Here is a 19,495-nt window from a genome sequence, read left to right as displayed (position 1 = left end):
ACAGAAGCAGAACACAGCCACAGAAGCAGAACACAGAAGCAGAACACAGACATAGAAGCAGAACACAGAAGCAGAACACAGACACAGAAGCAGAACACAGACATAGAAGCAGAACACAGAACACAGACGCAGAAGCAGAACACAGACATAGAAGCAGAACACAGAAGCAGAACACAGACGCAGAAGCAGAACACAGACATAGAAGCAGAACACAGAAGCAGAACACAGCCACAGAAGCAGAACACAGACGTAGAAGCAGAACACAGAAGCAGAACACAGACGTAGAAGCAGAACACAGAAGCAGAACACAGACGCAGAAGCAGAACACAGACATAGAAGCAGACGTAGAAGCAGAACACAGACAGAAGCAGAGCATAGCCACAGAAGCAGAACACAGACACAGAAGCAGAACACAGACACAGAAGCAGAACACAGACAGAAGCAGAGCATAGCCACAGAAGCAGAACACAGACACAGAAGCAGAACACAGACATAGAAGATCACAGACAAAGAAGCAGATCACAGACATAGAAGCAGAACAAGACAGAAGCAGAACACAGACACAGAAGCAGAACACAGACACAGAAGCAGAACACAGCCACAGAAGCAGAACACAGCCACAGAAGCAGAACACAGCCACAGAAGCAGAACACAGCCACAGAAGCAGAACACAGACACAGAAGCAGAAAACAGACACAGAAGCAGAACACAGACACAGAAGCAGAATGCAGACATAGAAGCAGAACACAGACATATAAGCAGACAACAGACAGAAGCAGACGTAGAAGCAGAACACAGACACAGAAGCAGAACACAGACAGAAGCAGAGCATAGCCACAGAAGCAGAACACAGACACAGAAGCAGAACACAGACATATAAACAGAACACAGCCACAGAAGCAGAACACAGCCACAGAAGCAGAACACAGACACAGAAGCAGAACACAGACATAGAAGCAGAACACAGACAGAAGCAGAACACAGACACAGAAGCAGAACACAGACATATAAACAGAACACAGCCACAGAAGCAGAACACAGCTACAGAAGCAGAACACAGACACAGAAGCAGAACACAGACATAGAAGCAGAACACAGCCACAGAAGCAGAACACAGCCACAGAAGCAGAACACAGCTACAGAAGCAAAACACAGACGTAGAAGCAGAACACAGACACAGAAGCAGAACACAGACATATAAACAGAACACAGCCACAGAAGCAGAACACAGCCACAGAAGCAGAACACAGCTACAGAAGCAGAACACAGACACAGAAGCAGAACACAGCCACAGAAGCAGAACACAGCCACAGAAGCAGAACACAGCCACAGAAGCAGAACACAGACGTAGAAGCAGAACACAGACATAGAAGCAGACGTAGAAGCAGAACACAGACATATAAGCAGAACACAGACAGAAGCAGAGCATAGCCACAGAAGCAGAACACAGACACAGAAGCAGAACACAGCCACAGAAGCAGAACACAGACGTAGAAGCAGAACACAGAAGCAGAACACAGACGCAGAAGCAGAACACAGACGCAGAAGCAGAACACAGACATAGAAGCAGAACACAGAAGCAGAACACAGCCACAGAAGCAGAACACAGACATAGAAGCAGAACACAGAAGCAGAAGCAGAACACAGACATAGAAGCAGAACACAGACGCAGAAGCAGAACACAGACATAGAAGCAGAACACAGAAGCAGAACACAGACGCAGAAGTAGAACACAGACATAGAAGCAGAACACAGAAGCAGAACACAGCCACAGAAGCAGAACACAGACGTAGAAGCAGAACACAGAAGCAGAACACAGACGTAGAAGCAGAACACAGACGCAGAAGCAGAACACAGACATAGAAGCAGACGTAGAAGCAGAACACAGACAGAAGCAGAGCATAGCCACAGAAGCAGAACACAGACATATAAGCAGAACACAGACAGAAGCAGAGCATAGCCACAGAAGCAGAACACAGACACAGAAGCAGAACACAGACATATAAGCAGAACACAGACAGAAGCAGAACATAGACATAGAAGATCACAGACAAAGAAGCAGATCACAGACATAGAAGCAGAACAAGACAGAAGCAGAACACAGACACAGAAGCAGAACACAGACACAGAAGCAGAACACAGCCACAGAAGCAGAACACAGCCACAGAAGCAGAACACAGACATAGAAGCAGAACACAGACACAGAAGCAGAACACAGACACAGAAGCAGAACACAGACACAGAAGCAGAACAAGACAGAAGCAGAACACAGACACAGAAGCAGAACACAGACACAGAAGCAGAACACAGACACAGAAGCAGAACACAGACACAGAAGCAGAACACAGACACAGAAGCAGAACACAGCCACAGAAGCAGAACACAGCCACAGAAGCAGAACACAGCCACAGAAGCAGAACACAGACACAGAAGCAGAACACAGCCACAGAAGCAGAACACAGATGTAGAAGCAGAACACAGACGCAGAAGCAGAACACAGACACAGAAGCAGAACACAGAAGCAGAACACAGACACAGAAGCAGAACACAGCCACAGAAGCAGAACACAGACCCAGAAGCAGAACACAGACACAGAAGCAGAACACAGACACAGAAGCAGAACACAGACACAGAAGCAGAACACAGCCACAGTAGCAGAACACAGCCACAGAAGCAGAACACAGACCCAGAAGCAGAACACAGCCACAGAAGCAGAACACAGACATAGAAGCAGAACACAGACACAGAAGCAGAACACAGCCACAGTAGCAGAACACAGCCACAGAAGCAGAACACAGCCACAGAAGCAGAACACAGCCACAGTAGCAGAACACAGACATAGAAGCAGAACACAGACATAGAAGCAGAACACAGACACAGAAGCTGAACACAGCCACAGTAGCAGAACACAGACATAGAAGCAGAACACAGACATAGAAGCAGAACACAGCCACAGTAGCAGAACACAGCCACAGAAGCAGAACACAGACACAGAAGCAGAACACAACCACAGAAGCAGGACACAGACACAGAAGCAGAACACAGACACAGAAGCAGAACACAGACACAGAAGCAGAACACAGACACAGAAGCAGAACACAGACACAGAAGCAGAACACAACCACAGAAGCAGAACACAGACACAGAAGCAGAACACAGACACAGAAGCAGAACACAGACACAGAAGCAGAACACAGCCACAGAAGCAGAACACAGACCCAGAAGCAGAACACAGCCACAGAAGCAGAACACAGACACAGAAGCAGAACACAGACACAGAAGCAGAACACAGCCACAGAAGCAGAACACAGACACAGAAGCAGAACACAGACACAGAAGCAGAACACAGACATAGAAGCAGAACACAGACACAGAAGCAGAACACAGCCACAGAAGCAGAACACAGACACAGAAGCAGAACACAGACACAGAAGCAGAACACAGACACAGAAGCAGAACACAGACACAGAAGCAGAACACAGACAGAAGCAGAACACAGACACAGAAGCAGAACACAGACATATAAGCAGAACACAGACAGAAGCAGAGCATAGCCACAGAAGCAGAACACAGACACAGAAGCAGAACACAGACATATAAACAGAACACAGCCACAGAAGCAGAACACAGCCACAGAAGCAGAACACAGACACAGAAGCAGAACACAGACATAGAAGCAGAACACAGACAGAAGCAGAGCATAGCCACAGAAGCAGAACACAGACACAGAAGCAGAACACAGACATATAAACAGAACACAGCCACAGAAGCAGAACACAGCTACAGAAGCAGAACACAGACACAGAAGCAGAACACAGACATAGAAGCAGAACACAGCCACAGAAGCAGAACACAGCCACAGAAGCAGAACACAGCTACAGAAGCAGAACACAGACGTAGAAGCAGAACACAGACACAGAAGCAGAACACAGACATATAAACAGAACACAGCCACAGAAGCAGAACACAGCCACAGAAGCAGAACACAGCTACAGAAGCAGAACACAGCCACAGAAGCAGAACACAGCCACAGAAGCAGAACACAGCCACAGAAGCAGAACACAGACGTAGAAGCAGAACACAGACATAGAAGCAGACGTAGAAGCAGAACACAGACATATAAGCAGAACACAGACAGAAGCAGAGCATAGCCACAGAAGCAGAACACAGACACAGAAGCAGAACACAGCCACAGAAGCAGAACACAGACGTAGAAGCAGAACACAGACGCAGAAGCAGAACACAGACGCAGAAGCAGAACACAGACATAGAAGCAGAACACAGAAGCAGAACACAGCCACAGAAGCAGAACACAGAAGCAGAACACAGACATAGAAGCAGAACACAGAAGCAGAACACAGACACAGAAGCAGAACACAGACATAGAAGCAGAACACAGAACACAGACGCAGAAGCAGAACACAGACATAGAAGCAGAACACAGACGCAGAAGCAGAACACAGACATAGAAGCAGAACACAGAAGCAGAACACAGCCACAGAAGCAGAACACAGACGTAGAAGCAGAACACAGAAGCAGAACACAGACGTAGAAGCAGAACACAGAAGCAGAACACAGACGCAGAAGCAGAACACAGACATAGAAGCAGACGTAGAAGCAGAACACAGACAGAAGCAGAGCATAGCCACAGAAGCAGAACACAGACACAGAAGCAGAACACAGACACAGAAGCAGAACACAGACAGAAGCAGAGCATAGCCACAGAAGCAGAACACAGACACAGAAGCAGAACACAGACATAGAAGATCACAGACAAAGAAGCAGATCACAGACATAGAAGCAGAACAAGACAGAAGCAGAACACAGACACAGAAGCAGAACACAGACACAGAAGCAGAACACAGCCACAGAAGCAGAACACAGCCACAGAAGCAGAACACAGCCACAGAAGCAGAACACAGCCACAGAAGCAGAACACAGACACAGAAGCAGAACACAGACACAGAAGCAGAACACAGACACAGAAGCAGAATGCAGACATAGAAGCAGAACACAGACATATAAGCAGACAACAGACAGAAGCAGACGTAGAAGCAGAACACAGACACAGAAGCAGAACACAGACAGAAGCAGAGCATAGCCACAGAAGCAGAACACAGACACAGAAGCAGAACACAGACATATAAACAGAACACAGCCACAGAAGCAGAACACAGCCACAGAAGCAGAACACAGACACAGAAGCAGAACACAGACATAGAAGCAGAACACAGACAGAAGCAGAGCATAGCCACAGAAGCAGAACACAGACACAGAAGCAGAACACAGACATATAAACAGAACACAGCCACAGAAGCAGAACACAGCTACAGAAGCAGAACACAGACACAGAAGCAGAACACAGACATAGAAGCAGAACACAGCCACAGAAGCAGAACACAGCCACAGAAGCAGAACACAGCTACAGAAGCAAAACACAGACGTAGAAGCAGAACACAGACACAGAAGCAGAACACAGACATATAAACAGAACACAGCCACAGAAGCAGAACACAGCCACAGAAGCAGAACACAGCTACAGAAGCAGAACACAGACACAGAAGCAGAACACAGCCACAGAAGCAGAACACAGCCACAGAAGCAGAACACAGCCACAGAAGCAGAACACAGACGTAGAAGCAGAACACAGACATAGAAGCAGACGTAGAAGCAGAACACAGACATATAAGCAGAACACAGACAGAAGCAGAGCATAGCCACAGAAGCAGAACACAGACACAGAAGCAGAACACAGCCACAGAAGCAGAACACAGACGTAGAAGCAGAACACAGAAGCAGAACACAGACGCAGAAGCAGAACACAGACGCAGAAGCAGAACACAGACATAGAAGCAGAACACAGCCACAGAAGCAGAACACAGCCACAGAAGCAGAACACAGACATAGAAGCAGAACACAGAAGCAGAAGCAGAACACAGACATAGAAGCAGAACACAGACGCAGAAGCAGAACACAGAAGCAGAACACAGACGCAGAAGTAGAACACAGACATAGAAGCAGAACACAGAAGCAGAACACAGCCACAGAAGCAGAACACAGACGTAGAAGCAGAACACAGAAGCAGAACACAGACGTAGAAGCAGAACACAGACGCAGAAGCAGAACACAGACATAGAAGCAGACGTAGAAGCAGAACACAGACAGAAGCAGAGCATAGCCACAGAAGCAGAACACAGACATATAAGCAGAACACAGACAGAAGCAGAGCATAGCCACAGAAGCAGAACACAGACACAGAAGCAGAACACAGACATATAAGCAGAACACAGACAGAAGCAGAACATAGACATAGAAGATCACAGACAAAGAAGCAGATCACAGACATAGAAGCAGAACAAGACAGAAGCAGAACACAGACACAGAAGCAGAACACAGACACAGAAGCAGAACACAGCCACAGAAGCAGAACACAGCCACAGAAGCAGAACACAGACATAGAAGCAGAACACAGACACAGAAGCAGAACACAGACACAGAAGCAGAACACAGACACAGAAGCAGAACAAGACAGAAGCAGAACACAGACACAGAAGCAGAACACAGACACAGAAGCAGAACACAGACACAGAAGCAGAACACAGACACAGAAGCAGAACACAGACACAGAAGCAGAACACAGCCACAGAAGCAGAACACAGCCACAGAAGCAGAACACAGCCACAGAAGCAGAACACAGACACAGAAGCAGAACACAGCCACAGAAGCAGAACACAGATGTAGAAGCAGAACACAGACGCAGAAGCAGAACACAGACACAGAAGCAGAACACAGAAGCAGAACACAGACACAGAAGCAGAACACAGCCACAGAAGCAGAACACAGACCCAGAAGCAGAACACAGACACAGAAGCAGAACACAGACACAGAAGCAGAACACAGACACAGAAGCAGAACACAGCCACAGTAGCAGAACACAGCCACAGAAGCAGAACACAGACCCAGAAGCAGAACACAGCCACAGAAGCAGAACACAGACATAGAAGCAGAACACAGACACAGAAGCAGAACACAGCCACAGTAGCAGAACACAGCCACAGAAGCAGAACACAGCCACAGAAGCAGAACACAGCCACAGTAGCAGAACACAGACATAGAAGCAGAACACAGACACAGAAGCTGAACACAGCCACAGTAGCAGAACACAGACATAGAAGCAGAACACAGACATAGAAGCAGAACACAGCCACAGTAGCAGAACACAGCCACAGAAGCAGAACACAGACACAGAAGCAGAACACAACCACAGAAGCAGGACACAGACACAGAAGCAGAACACAGACACAGAAGCAGAACACAGACACAGAAGCAGAACACAGACACAGAAGCAGAACACAGACACAGAAGCAGAACACAACCACAGAAGCAGAACACAGACACAGAAGCAGAACACAGCCACAGAAGCAGAACACAGACCCAGAAGCAGAACACAGCCACAGAAGCAGAACACAGACACAGAAGCAGAACACAGACACAGAAGCAGAACACAGCCACAGAAGCAGAACACAGACACAGAAGCAGAACACAGACACAGAAGCAGAACACAGACATAGAAGCAGAACACAGACACAGAAGCAGAACACAGCCACAGAAGCAGAACACAGACACAGAAGCAGAACACAGACACAGAAGCAGAACACAGCCACAGTAGCAGAACACAGCCACAGTAGCAGAACACAGCCACAGAAGCAGAACACAGCCACAGTAGCAGAACACAGACATAGAAGCAGAACACAGACACAGAAGCAGAACACAGCCACAGTAGCAGAACACAGACATAGAAGCAGAACACAGACATAGAAGCAGAAGCAGAACACAGCCACAGTAGCAGAACACAGCCACAGAAGCAGAACACAGACGCAGAAGCAGAACACAGACACAGAAGCAGAACACAGACACAGAAGCAGAACACAGACATAGAAGCAGAACACAGACACAGAAGCAGAACACAGACACAGAAGCAGAACACAGACACAGAAGCAGAACACAGACACAGAAGCAGAACACAGACACAGAAGCAGAACACAGACACAGAAGCAGAACACAGACACAGAAGCAGAACACAGACATAGAAGCAGAACACAGACACAGAAGCAGAACACAGACACAGAAGCAGAACACAGACACAGAAGCAGAACACAGACACAGAAGCAGAACACAGTCACAGAAGCAGAACACAGACACAGAAGCAGAACACAGCCACAGTAGCAGAACACAGACACAGAAGCAGAACACAGACATAGAAGCAAAGCACAGACAGAAGCAGAAGGCAGGTGTGAGCAGCAGTAAAAGCAGAGCAGGTTACACTGGAACAACGCAAAAACAAACATAAGCAAGGACACACATGAATAACATAACTAACGTCCTTCTTTTCAATAGGTGGTTGAATAAAACTGTGTGTGTGTGTGTGTGTGTGTGTGCGTGTGTGCGTGTGTGCGTGTGTGTGTGTGTGTGTGTGTGTCTCGCAGAATTTAGATGACAGTGATTGGACCAACAGCTTGTACCCCTCTCCAATGTCCAGATTGGATGACACCAGCTTTACTGAGGACGTCACCAACCTTAGCTCCGCCCTCCTGAAGGAGGATGACCCTGGAGAGGCCGGTGAGCTTAACAAACCAACCCAAACAAATACATTAAGAACCATAAGAATAACATTGATCACATGATGTTTTTACTCCACTGTTACTGTACCATGTGTATCAGTATGTACTGTGGTACTATGTTAGTACTGTTGTCTGTGTACCATGTGTATCAGTATGTACTGTGGTACTATGTTAGTACTGTTAGAGGTACTGTTGTATGTGTATCAGTGTGTACTGTGGTACTATGTTAGTACTGTTAGAGGTACTGTTGTCTGTTTACCATCTGTATCAATATGTACTGTGGTACTATGTTAGTACTGTTGTCTGTGTACCATATGTATCAGTATGTACTGTGTTACTATGTTAATACTGTTAGAGGTACTTTTGACTGTTTACCATGTGTATCAGTATGTACTGTCGTACTATGTTAATACTGTTAGAGGTACTGTTGTCTGTACCATGTGTACCAGTATGTACTGTGGTACTATGTTAGAACTGTTAGAGATACTGTTGTCTGTGTACCATGTGTATCAGTGTGTACTGTGGTACTACGTTAGTACTGTTAGTGGTACTGTTGTCTATGTACCATGTGTATCAGTGTTTGTTTTGGTACGATGTTAGTACTGTTAGAGGTACTGTTGTCTGTGTACCATGTGTATCGGGGTGTGCTGTGGTACTATGCTAATGCTGTTAGAGGTACTGTTGTCTGTGTACCATGTGTATCAGTATGTACTGTGGTACTATGTTAGTACTGTTAGAGGTACTGTTGTCTGTGTACCATGTGTATCAGTGTGTGCTGTGGTACTATGTTAGTACTGTTAGAGGTACTGTTGTCTGTGTACCATGTGTATCAGTATGTACTGTGGTACTATGTTAGTACTGTTAGAGGTACTGTTGTCTGTGTACCATGTGTATCAGTATGTACTGTGGTACTATGTTAGTGCTGTTAGAGGTACTGTTGTCTGTGTACCATGTGTATCAGTGTGTACTGTGGTACTATGTTAGTAATGCTGTCTGTGTACCATGTGTATCAGTGTGTACTGTGGTACTATGTTAGTAATGCTGTCTGTGTACCATGTGTATCAGTATGTACTGTGGTACTATGTTAGTGCTGTTAGAGGTACTGTTGTCTGTGTACCATGTGTATCAGTGTGTACTGTGGTACTATGTTAGTACTGTTGTCTGTGTACCATGTGTATCAGTATGTACTGTGGTACTATGTTAGTACTGTTGTCTGTGTACCATGTGTATCAGTATGTACTGTGGTACTATGTTAGTACTGTTAGAAATACTATTGTTTGTGTTCCATGTGTATCAGTATGTACTGTGGTACTCTGTTAGTACTGTTAGAGGTACTGTTGACTGTGTATCAGTAGGTACTGTGGTACTATGTTAGTACTGTTAGAGGTGCTGTTGTCTGTGTACCATGTATATCAGTATGTACTGTAGTACGATGTTAGTACTGTTACAGGTACTGTTGTCTGTGTACCATGTGTATCAGTGTGTGCTGTGGTACTATGTTAGTACTGTTAGAGGTACTGTTGACTGTGTACCATGTGTATCAGTATGTACTGTGGTACTATGTTAGTACTGTTAGAGGTACTGTTGTCTGTGTACCATGTGCATCAGTGTGTGCTGTGGTACTATGTTAGTACTGTTAGAGGTACTGTTGTCTGTGTGCCATATGTATCAGTATGTACTGTGGTACTCTGTTAGTAATGTTAGAGGTACTGTTGACTGTGTATCAGTAGGTACTGTGGTACTATGTTAGTACTGTTAGAGGTGCTGTTGTCTGTGTACCATGTATATCAGTATGTACTGTAGTACGATGTTAGTACTGTTACAGGTACTGTTGTCTGTGTACCATGTGTATCAGTGTGTGCTGTGGTACTATGTTAGTACTGTTAGAGGTACTGTTGTCTGTTTACCATGTTTATCAGTGTGTGTTGTGCTACTACGTTAGTAGTGTTAGAGGTACTGTTGTCTGTGTACCATGTGTATCAGTGTGTGCTGTGGTACTATGTTAGTACTGTTAGAGGTACTGTTGTGTGTGTGCCATGTGTATCAGTGTGTGTTGTGGTAATATGTTGTACTGTTAGAGGTACGGTTGTCTGTGTACCATGTATAGGACAGGTTATTAAAGTGTTTATTCTTGTCCTCTCCCTTTAGCGGCGGGCAGCCTCTTCTCAGAGTTCCTTGCTTCCTTCCAGAGATACTCTTCTTCTGCAGTGTTTGAGTTGCTGGAGGACTACCAGGCTCTGTGCCAGGATAAGGTTGGCCCACCATGCTGTAAATGAACTGGGTCTAATGGGCTGTGCTGTGTGGAGTCCTAGATAAGACAGGACATGAACAGGACAGGAAGATAGTCCCGCCTGAATGACTCACGGGTGCTGTCCACATGAGTCCCACTGTTACTGTGGCTAGTATAGGTTAAACATATGAGTGCAGCGAACGGATTAGAGTAGACCTTCAGGAGTCAGGACAGGAAGTGACCAAGGTGAATCTAGGAGCAACAACAACATGATGGCTGCTTTCTCCCGCGTTAAAACCCTCAGCTGAACAACTGGCTAGACTGATCCATAGGTCAAGATGGAGGGACAGACAGATGGAGATATAGCTGGCGTGATGGACAGATGAACATGTAGAAAGGTTGATGATAGGACGTTTAGTAAACTCACACATGGATACTGAGTCATGGTGTTGTACCAAATTATTGTCTGTATGTGTTTTTCTGTGTTTGTTGGGTTTGAAATGTATGTGTGTGTTTATATACTATGTGTAGGTGGAAACCTTACAGAGGCTGGTCATGAGAACAGGACAGTACAGTAAGACAGCTGGAGTCAAATGGCTTCTTCAGCAAGAGAACGCCACCTGGAGACTGATAAGCTCTCTATACAGGTACCTGTCTGTCTGTCCGTCTCTACCTGTCTGTCTGTCTGTCTGTCCGTGTGTCTGTCTGTCTGTCCATCTGTCCATCTCTGTCTGTCTGTCAGTCCGTCTCTCCGTCTGTGTCTGTCTGTCCGTCTCTCTATCTATCTCTCTGTCTGTCTGTCTGTCTGTCTGTCCATCTGTCTTGCTCTCTGTCTATCTGTCTGTCTTTCCATCTCGCTCTCTGTCTATCTATCTGTCTTTCTGTCTGTCTGTCTCTCTGTCTGTGTCTCTGTCCGTCTCTCTACCTATCTCTCTGTCTGTCTGTCCATCTGTCTTGCTCTCTGTCTATCTGTCTGTCTTTCCATCTCGCCCTCTGTCTTTCTGTCTGTCTGTCTCTCTGTCTGTGTCTGTCTGTCCGTCTCTCTACCTATCTCTCTGTCTGTCTGTCTGTCTGTCTGTCTGTCTGTCCATCTGTCTTGCTCTCTGTCTATCTGTCTGTCTTTCCATCTCGCTCTCTGTCTGTCTGTCTCTCTGTCTGTGTCTGTCTGTCCGTCTCTCTATCTGTCTGTCTGTCTGTCCGTCCGTCTTGCTCTCTGTCTATCTGTCTCGCCATCTGTCTGTCTGTCACGCTTGGGCGGTGTCCATATTTTCACACCGTCATACCGACCTACTGTCATACTGCGGTATGGGCTATACCGTACTAATGGTAAGATACATAAACAAGGTCATAAAAGGCATTTGCATTGTGTGAACACATTACCACACGGTAGCAGCACTGCGCTGCTAAAAACTTACTTTACCTCACCAACCAAAAGTTCATTATTAGTGATACAAAGAAAAACAGTCAAAGTTAAGATGACCTTCAAACCCGGAAACTGGTTCTGGAGCTTTTATTGTTCAGCATAGTGACAACGGTCAAGGTGAAGTGTGGACCTAAACATCGTAGCAATGGCAGCAGTTCATTACAAATGAAAAGCCGGATTCTAACATCAACCACACGAGGCCTACAGTGGGGAAAATAATTATTTGACCCCTTGCTGATTTTGTAGGTTTGCCCACTTACAAAGAATGCAAGAGTCTATAATTTTAATCATATATACATTTTAACAGTGAGAGACGAAATCCCAAAGAAAATTCCAGAAAATCATATCATATGAATTTATAAAAATTAATAACCACCTGATTTAGAAAAATAAGTATTTGATCCCCTACCAAACAGCAAGTATTCTGGCTCCCACAAACCAGTTAGTTTTTCTTTAAGATGCACCCCCAATCCCAACTAATTACCCACATAAAATACACCTGCATCACCTCGTTACCTGTACAAAAGAAGCCTGTCCACACCCAATCAATCAGATTTCAACATCTCCATCATGGGCAAGACCAAAGAGCTGTCTAAGGACACCAGGGACAAGATTGTAGACCTGCACAAGGCTGGGATGGGCTACAAGAGAATTGGAAAGCATCTTCGAGAGAAAGTAACAACTGTCGGTGCAGTTATCAGGAAATGGAAGGAACACCACACCACCGCCAACCTCCCTCGGTCTGGGGCTCCACGCAAGATCTCGCCTCTTGGGGTGTCCCTGATCATGCGAACGGTGAGGAATCATCCCAGAACCTACAAGGGGGGAACTGGTTAATGACCTGAAGGCATCTGGGACCACAGTTACAAAGCAAATGGTTAGTAACACACTACGCCGTCATGGATTAAAATCCTGCAGTGCACACAAGGTCCCACTGCTCAAGAAGGCACATGTACAGGCCCATCTTAAGTTCGCCAATGAACACCTGGACGACTCAGAAGAGGCCTGGAAGAAGGTGATGTGGTCGGATGAGACCAAAATAGAACTTTTCGGGCTCAACTCAACTCGCCGTGGTTGGAGGGTGAAGAACACGGAGTACAACCCAAAGAACACCATCCCCACCGTCAAGCATGGGGGTGGCAACATCATGCTTTGGGAGTGATTTTCAGCCAAGGGGACAGGACAACTCCATCACATTGAGGGGAGGATGGACGGAGCCATGTACTGTGGAATTCTGGACCAACACCTCCTTCCCTCAGTGAGAGCACTGAAGATGGGTCGTGGATGGGTGTTCCAACACTACAACGACCCAGAGCACACCGCCAAAGCAACCAAAGAGTGGCTGAAGAAGAAGCACATCAAGCTGGCCAATAATGGCTTTTCTACTAAATAAATTCATAAAATTCATACAACGTCTTATTCCACTTTTTTTGGTCATATTCTGTCTCTCACTGTTAAAATGAACCTACGCTTAAAATTGTAGACTGTTGCACTCTTTGTAAGTGGGCAAACTTACAAAATCAGCAAGGGGTCAAATAATTATTTTCCCCACTGTAGTTGTTTTGAATAAATATTTATATTTAACGTCGAAACATTATTTTTTTAAAAACATCATAAAAAAGAAAATCTTGCATGTGTAGGCCTGACCAGAACAGTCAATGGTACAATGCCCTCTAGCTGTGGTTTGCTAGAAAGACCGGCATGTCGGGTTTCGGTGATGAGGGCTGGGGGTGACCATGTTGCCTGCCATGCTACATACCCGCCTGCCCCCATGGTGTGCTTGTGGCACTAACGCAGAGATGTTTGCATGCGACTCTGGCCATCGGGGGTAACTTGAGGTATTGGCTCTCCACCAAATTAACAGATCCTCCTCTCCATCAACCACTGGCCCCTGTAGATAAGCGGAGAGCTCCGCTGCCGCAGCTCTAAGTGCACGTGTGCAAGAGTCATTCTGTTCCCTGACTACATTTGTCGGTTACCCTCGACTTTTCCCTCCCACAACGAAACAGTTCATAGTCTTACAACTGGGTTAGTTCACCCGTTGACTTTGGACCAGCTGAACATTTGAAACCGGATCGACCAGAGTAATGTGAGTACATGGCAGACTTCGCTAAATGAATTAAGCATTTGGTAGGGGGCGGGAGCATCTGTAGGCTGCTCTGTTACACGTTCGCTGATCCAAACATCGCGGAGATGCGCCAGTGGAATGATTATGCTTGCTTAAATGACAAATTGGGCGTGGTGATATGGTGGTATGGGAAAATCATTCTGCGGTGTCAATTTAATACCCCGGTATATGATATTTTCGGTATACCGTCCAACCCTACCGTCTGTCCGTCTGTCCGTCTGTCTGTCTGTCCGCCTGTCTGTCTGTCTGTCTCTGAACATGTCAGTCTGGCTGTTAGGTGTGTGTTTGTGTGTGTTAATGGTCTGCTTGTGTGTAGGGATCGGGTCCAGTCGGCACTAGAAGATGAAATGTTGCTGGACACGGTGAGTAACCCTCTGAGAGACAGACAGCCTTCAAACCTTCAACTCTTACAGGGGATTTTGGTTATACTGGTCAGTTCCCAGTGGCTGATAGTAGAGGACTGTGATTGTACTGGTCGGTTGCCAGTGGCTAATAGTAGAGGACTGTGGTTGTACTGGTCAGTTCCCAGTGACTGATAATAGAGGACTGTGGTTGTACTGGTCAGTTCCCAGTGGCTGATAATAGAGGACTGTGGTTGTACTGGTCAGTTCCCAGTGGCTGATAGTAGAGGACTGTGGTTATACTAGTTAGTTCCCAGTGGCTGATAATAGAGGACTGTGGTTGTACTTGTCAGTTCCCAGTGGCTGATAGTAGAGGACTGTGGTTGTACTGGTCAGTTCCCAGTGGCTGATAGTAGAGGACTGTGGTTGTACTGGTCAGTTCCCAGTGGCTGATAGTGGAGGAATGTGGTTGTACTGGTCAGTTACCAGTGGCTGATAGTGGAGGAATGTGGTTGTACTGGTCAGTTACCAGTGGCTGATAGTGGAGGAATGTGGTTGTACTGGTCAGTTACCAGTGGCTGATAGTGGAGGACTGTGGTTGTACTGGTCAGTTCCCAGTGGCTGATAGTAGAGGACTGTGGTTGTACTGGTCAGTTCCCAGTGGCTGATAGTAGAGGACTGTGGTTGTACTGGTCAGTTCCCAGTAGCTGATGGTGTAGGACTGTGGGTGTACTGGTCAGTACCCAGTGGCTGATAGTAGAGGACTGTGGTTGTACTGGTCAGTTCCCAGTGGCTGATAGTAGAGGACTGTGGTTGTACTGGTCAGTTCCCAGTGGCTGATAGTAGAGGACTGTGGTTGTACTGGTCAGTTCCCAGTAGCTGATGGTATAGGACTGTGGGTGTACTGGTCAGTTCCCAGTGGCTGATAGTAGAGGACTGTGGTTGTACTTGTCAGTTCCCAGTGGCTGATAGTGGAGGAATGTGGTTGTACTGGTCAGTTCCCAGTGGCTGATAGTAGAGGACTGTGGTTGTGCTGGTCAGTTCCCAGTGGCTGATGGTAGAGGACTGTGGTTGTGCTGGTCAGTTCCCAGTGGCTGATGGTAGAGGACTGTGGTTGTGCTGGTCAGTTCCCAGTGGCTAATAGTAGAGGACTGTGGTTGTACTGGTCAGTTCCCAGTGGCTGATAGTGGAGGACTGTGGTTGTGCTGGTCAGTTCCCAGTGGCTGATAGTAGAGGACTGTGGTTGTGCTGGTCAGTTCCAGTGGCTAATAGTGGAGGACTGTGGTTGTACTGGTCAGTTCCAGTGGCTGATAGTGGAGGACTGTGGTTGTACTGTTCAGTTCCAGTGGCTGATAGTGGAGGACTGAGGTTGTACTGGTCAGTTCCCAGTGGCTGATAGTGGAGGACTGCGGTTGTACTGGTCAGTTCCCAGTGGCTGATAGTAGGGGACTGTGGTTGTACTGGTCAGTTCCAGTGGCTCATAGTGGAGGACTGCGGTTGTACTGGTCAGTTCCCAGTGGCTGATAGTAGGGGACTGTGGTTGTACTGGTCAGTTCCAGTGGCTCATAGTGGAGGACTGTGGTTGTACTGGTCAGTTCCCAGTGAGAATGTGACTTGTTGAAGAGGAAGCAGGGTGCATACACACAGTGGAAGTTAAGTCAAGTCCATGTTATTTGTACAGCCCAGTACCACAAATTATTACAAATGTGCCTCAGTGGGCCTAACAGCAACACAACATCCTGTCCTTAGACCCTCTCATCGGATAAGGTGCAACTCCCTAAAACCCTTTAACAGGGAGAAACAACAGGAAGAAAGCTCACGGAGAGCAACAGAGGAGGATCTCTCTCCCAAGATGCACATTGAGCAATGATGTTGTGTTAACACAATTTACACAATACAACACTGAAAGAAGATAACACAATTATAATGGAATTATAAAATATATGAAGAATATGATGAGGAGGATGCCCAGCAGGGTCCAGACACCACCAGAACAGTCTAGGACCCGAGCCACGTGACCAGCATCACCATGTAAAAAAAAACACAAAAAAAACACAGTCACACGTCTGAGTGAGAGAAGGATATAACATTGAAACAGGATAACAAAATTATATGACTTTATACGATATATAAAAAGAAAATGTGATGAGGGGGATGCCAAGCAGTGTCCGGGTGGCAACCACCATCACCATGGAGACCTGGGAGGAGGACAGACTGCACGTGCACACAAGGGAGTCTCACATCACGCCATTCACACACACACAAGAGAAAGGAGAAGACATCCAGAGAGAGAGAAAAGACATGTGAGAGAAGAGAACAGTTGCAATGGTCAATAATCTATAATCTATACTCTATACTCTGGTTGGCAGAGCAGTGGTTGGTAAATTCATTGAGACAGAAACTGACCCGTCAGGCAGTACAGGCTATGAAGCACTCAATTTAAAGACAACTAATTGTACGTTAAGACAAAAAGATGAGTTTTAAGTTTGGATTTGAAGGACTCAACAGACTGACTGTCTGATGGCAGCAGGCAGGTTATTCCACAAGAGCGGAGCCTGGTAGGAAAAGGCCCTGCCACCAGCCGACTTCTTTTTAACTTGGGGTACACACAGGAGCCCTGTATTTTGAGAGTGAAGAGCTCGAGATGGAATGTACGGTTTAAGGAGGTCAGACAGGTTCAGGTTAGGCAAGAAAAGTCATAAGGTCATCATCAGCAAGTATCCAGGCTGTTCATTCATATATATAGATATATAGATACATAGATAGATAGATAGATAGATACATTTATAGATATACTTATATATATTGTGTGTTTGTGTGTGTGTAGGTTCCATGTGACAGTGAGAAGGTTGTGGTGGATCAACTTTTTCAACGGGATTGTGTCGTAAGACAGAGCCAGGTAACATGCGCATACATGCACTGATAGAATCAAACACACACAGGTGTTTATATATATATATACATATATATATATATAAACACAGTAGGGATCGACCGATTATTGGCCTGGCTGATTATCAGCTTAGATATTTGTCATTTTTCATATTATCGTTATTGGATTATTTTTATCGGCCAGCCGATTTAAAAAAAAAAAAAGTCAGCTGCGCAACATGCGCACTGCCGACGCAGCCTTGACTCTCCCGAAGCACAGCACGACATTCCAACAACACAAACAGAAGAGAAGCATGGAGGAGTTGGACCACTTTTCTAACTAAGGTAAGAGGAGCATGCCAGGTGCCATAAAGCCCCACTCGGTTGGTAAGAAAAGCATGCCATGACGTTAGTAACAAAACTCACACACACACACACACACACACACACACACACACACACACCAAAGAGCATAACGTCGCTCCCACATTAACTTGACAGCAGGTTGTCAATTCAAACAGAACACACTTTCCACACTGCTGTGCTTAACCTTCAATGTGACTAGGCTAAAAGAGAAAAGCTAGTATGTGATATTTTAGTTGCATACACAGTGTTATTGTCAGTGTTGTTAAGGTTTTTCCTGCATAAAGGAATTTTTGGCGCCCCCCCCAAATAGGTTTTAGCCAGCGCCAAAGGTAAACCACCAGCGCCAAAACGATAAGACCTGAGAATAAAAATAGCAATTCAAATCCTCTCCCAAAGTGTTCAATAGCTTGTTTCAAGTTCAGCCCGTTCAGCCCCTCTTTCTAGCAGTTTCCGTGGTTTGGCCCAATATTAATCGAGTTAACAGACAGGTTGTCAGTATCTTAAACATTTTGGCTTCATATCTATTGGTCCATGTCATGTCTCATCTCATCTCCTCTTCAGCCGCTTTTCTGGGGTCGGGTCGCAGTGGCAGCAAGCTAAGTAGGGCCCTCCAGACGTCCTTCTTCCCAGCAGCGCCCCCCAGGGAAGGAGCTGGGGGGCGTTGTGGGTCTGTTTCGTGTCATGTTCATATCGTGTCATCTATGGGTCCATTTTGTGTCATGCTGGAGATTTCCCGTGATTGTGGAGACTGAGCTCAGAGAGCCAGCAGCGCGTGAGCCCAGTGACGGCGAAGCTTGTTGAAGCAGGCAGCCGACACATAGACAGCGGAGCTGTTCTGAAGACCGCCTTCGAGTCGGGTCACCTGAGAGGTCAGTTTCCAGTGTAGCTTGTTGAAGCAGGCAGCCGACACATAGACAGCGGAGCTGTTCTGAAGACCGCCTTTGAGTCGGGTCATCTGAGAGGTCAGTTTCCAGTGAAGCTTGTTGAAGCAGGCAGCCGACACATAGACAGCGGAGCTGTTCTGAAGACCGCCTTCGAGTCGGGTCACCTGAGAGGTCAGTTTCCAGTGAAGCTTGTTGAAGCAGGCAGCCGACACATAGACAGCGGAGCTGTTCTGAAGACCGCCTTCGAGTCGGGTCACCTGAGAGGTCAGTTTCCAGTGAAGCTTGTTGAAGCAGGCAGCCGACACATAGACAGCGGAGCTGTTCTGAAGACCGCCTTCGAGTCGGGTCACCTGAGAGGTCAGTTTCCAGTGAAGCTTGTTGAAGCAGGCAGCCGACACATAGACAGCGGAGCTGTTCTGAAGACCGCCTTCGAGTCGGGTCACCTGAGAGGTCAGTTTCCAGTGAAGCTTGTTGAAGCAGGCAGCCGGCACATAGACAGCGGAGCTGTTCTGAAGACCGCCTTTGAGTCGGGTCACCTGAGAGGTCAGTTTCCAGTGAAACTCAACTTATTTTCTATATTGATTTGAGTATATGTATAGCTACCTATTTTATTCCGGACTTCTGGTCACTG

At 46.4% G+C, this 19,495-nt stretch overlaps 1 protein-coding gene across 1 annotated transcript in view; it reads left to right on the top strand.

Annotated features, from left to right (window-relative positions):
* Positions 1–19,495, top strand: part of nup107 (nucleoporin 107) — an 86,922-nt gene that overhangs the window by 12,003 nt on the left and 55,424 nt on the right. Inside the window, exons 5-9 of the mRNA XM_056276130.1 lie at positions 8,487–8,619; positions 10,770–10,873; positions 11,383–11,498; positions 14,719–14,764; positions 17,571–17,642. Of these exons, the coding sequence (XP_056132105.1) occupies positions 8,487–8,619; positions 10,770–10,873; positions 11,383–11,498; positions 14,719–14,764; positions 17,571–17,642 (471 nt within the window). The remainder of the gene's footprint in view (positions 1–8,486; positions 8,620–10,769; positions 10,874–11,382; positions 11,499–14,718; positions 14,765–17,570; positions 17,643–19,495) is intronic.

Source organism: Lampris incognitus, chromosome 3 (assembly GCF_029633865.1).
Source record: "Lampris incognitus isolate fLamInc1 chromosome 3, fLamInc1.hap2, whole genome shotgun sequence".
NCBI lineage: Eukaryota > Metazoa > Chordata > Actinopteri > Lampriformes > Lampridae > Lampris > Lampris incognitus.
This window is presented reverse-complemented; position numbering and strand designations above follow the sequence as displayed.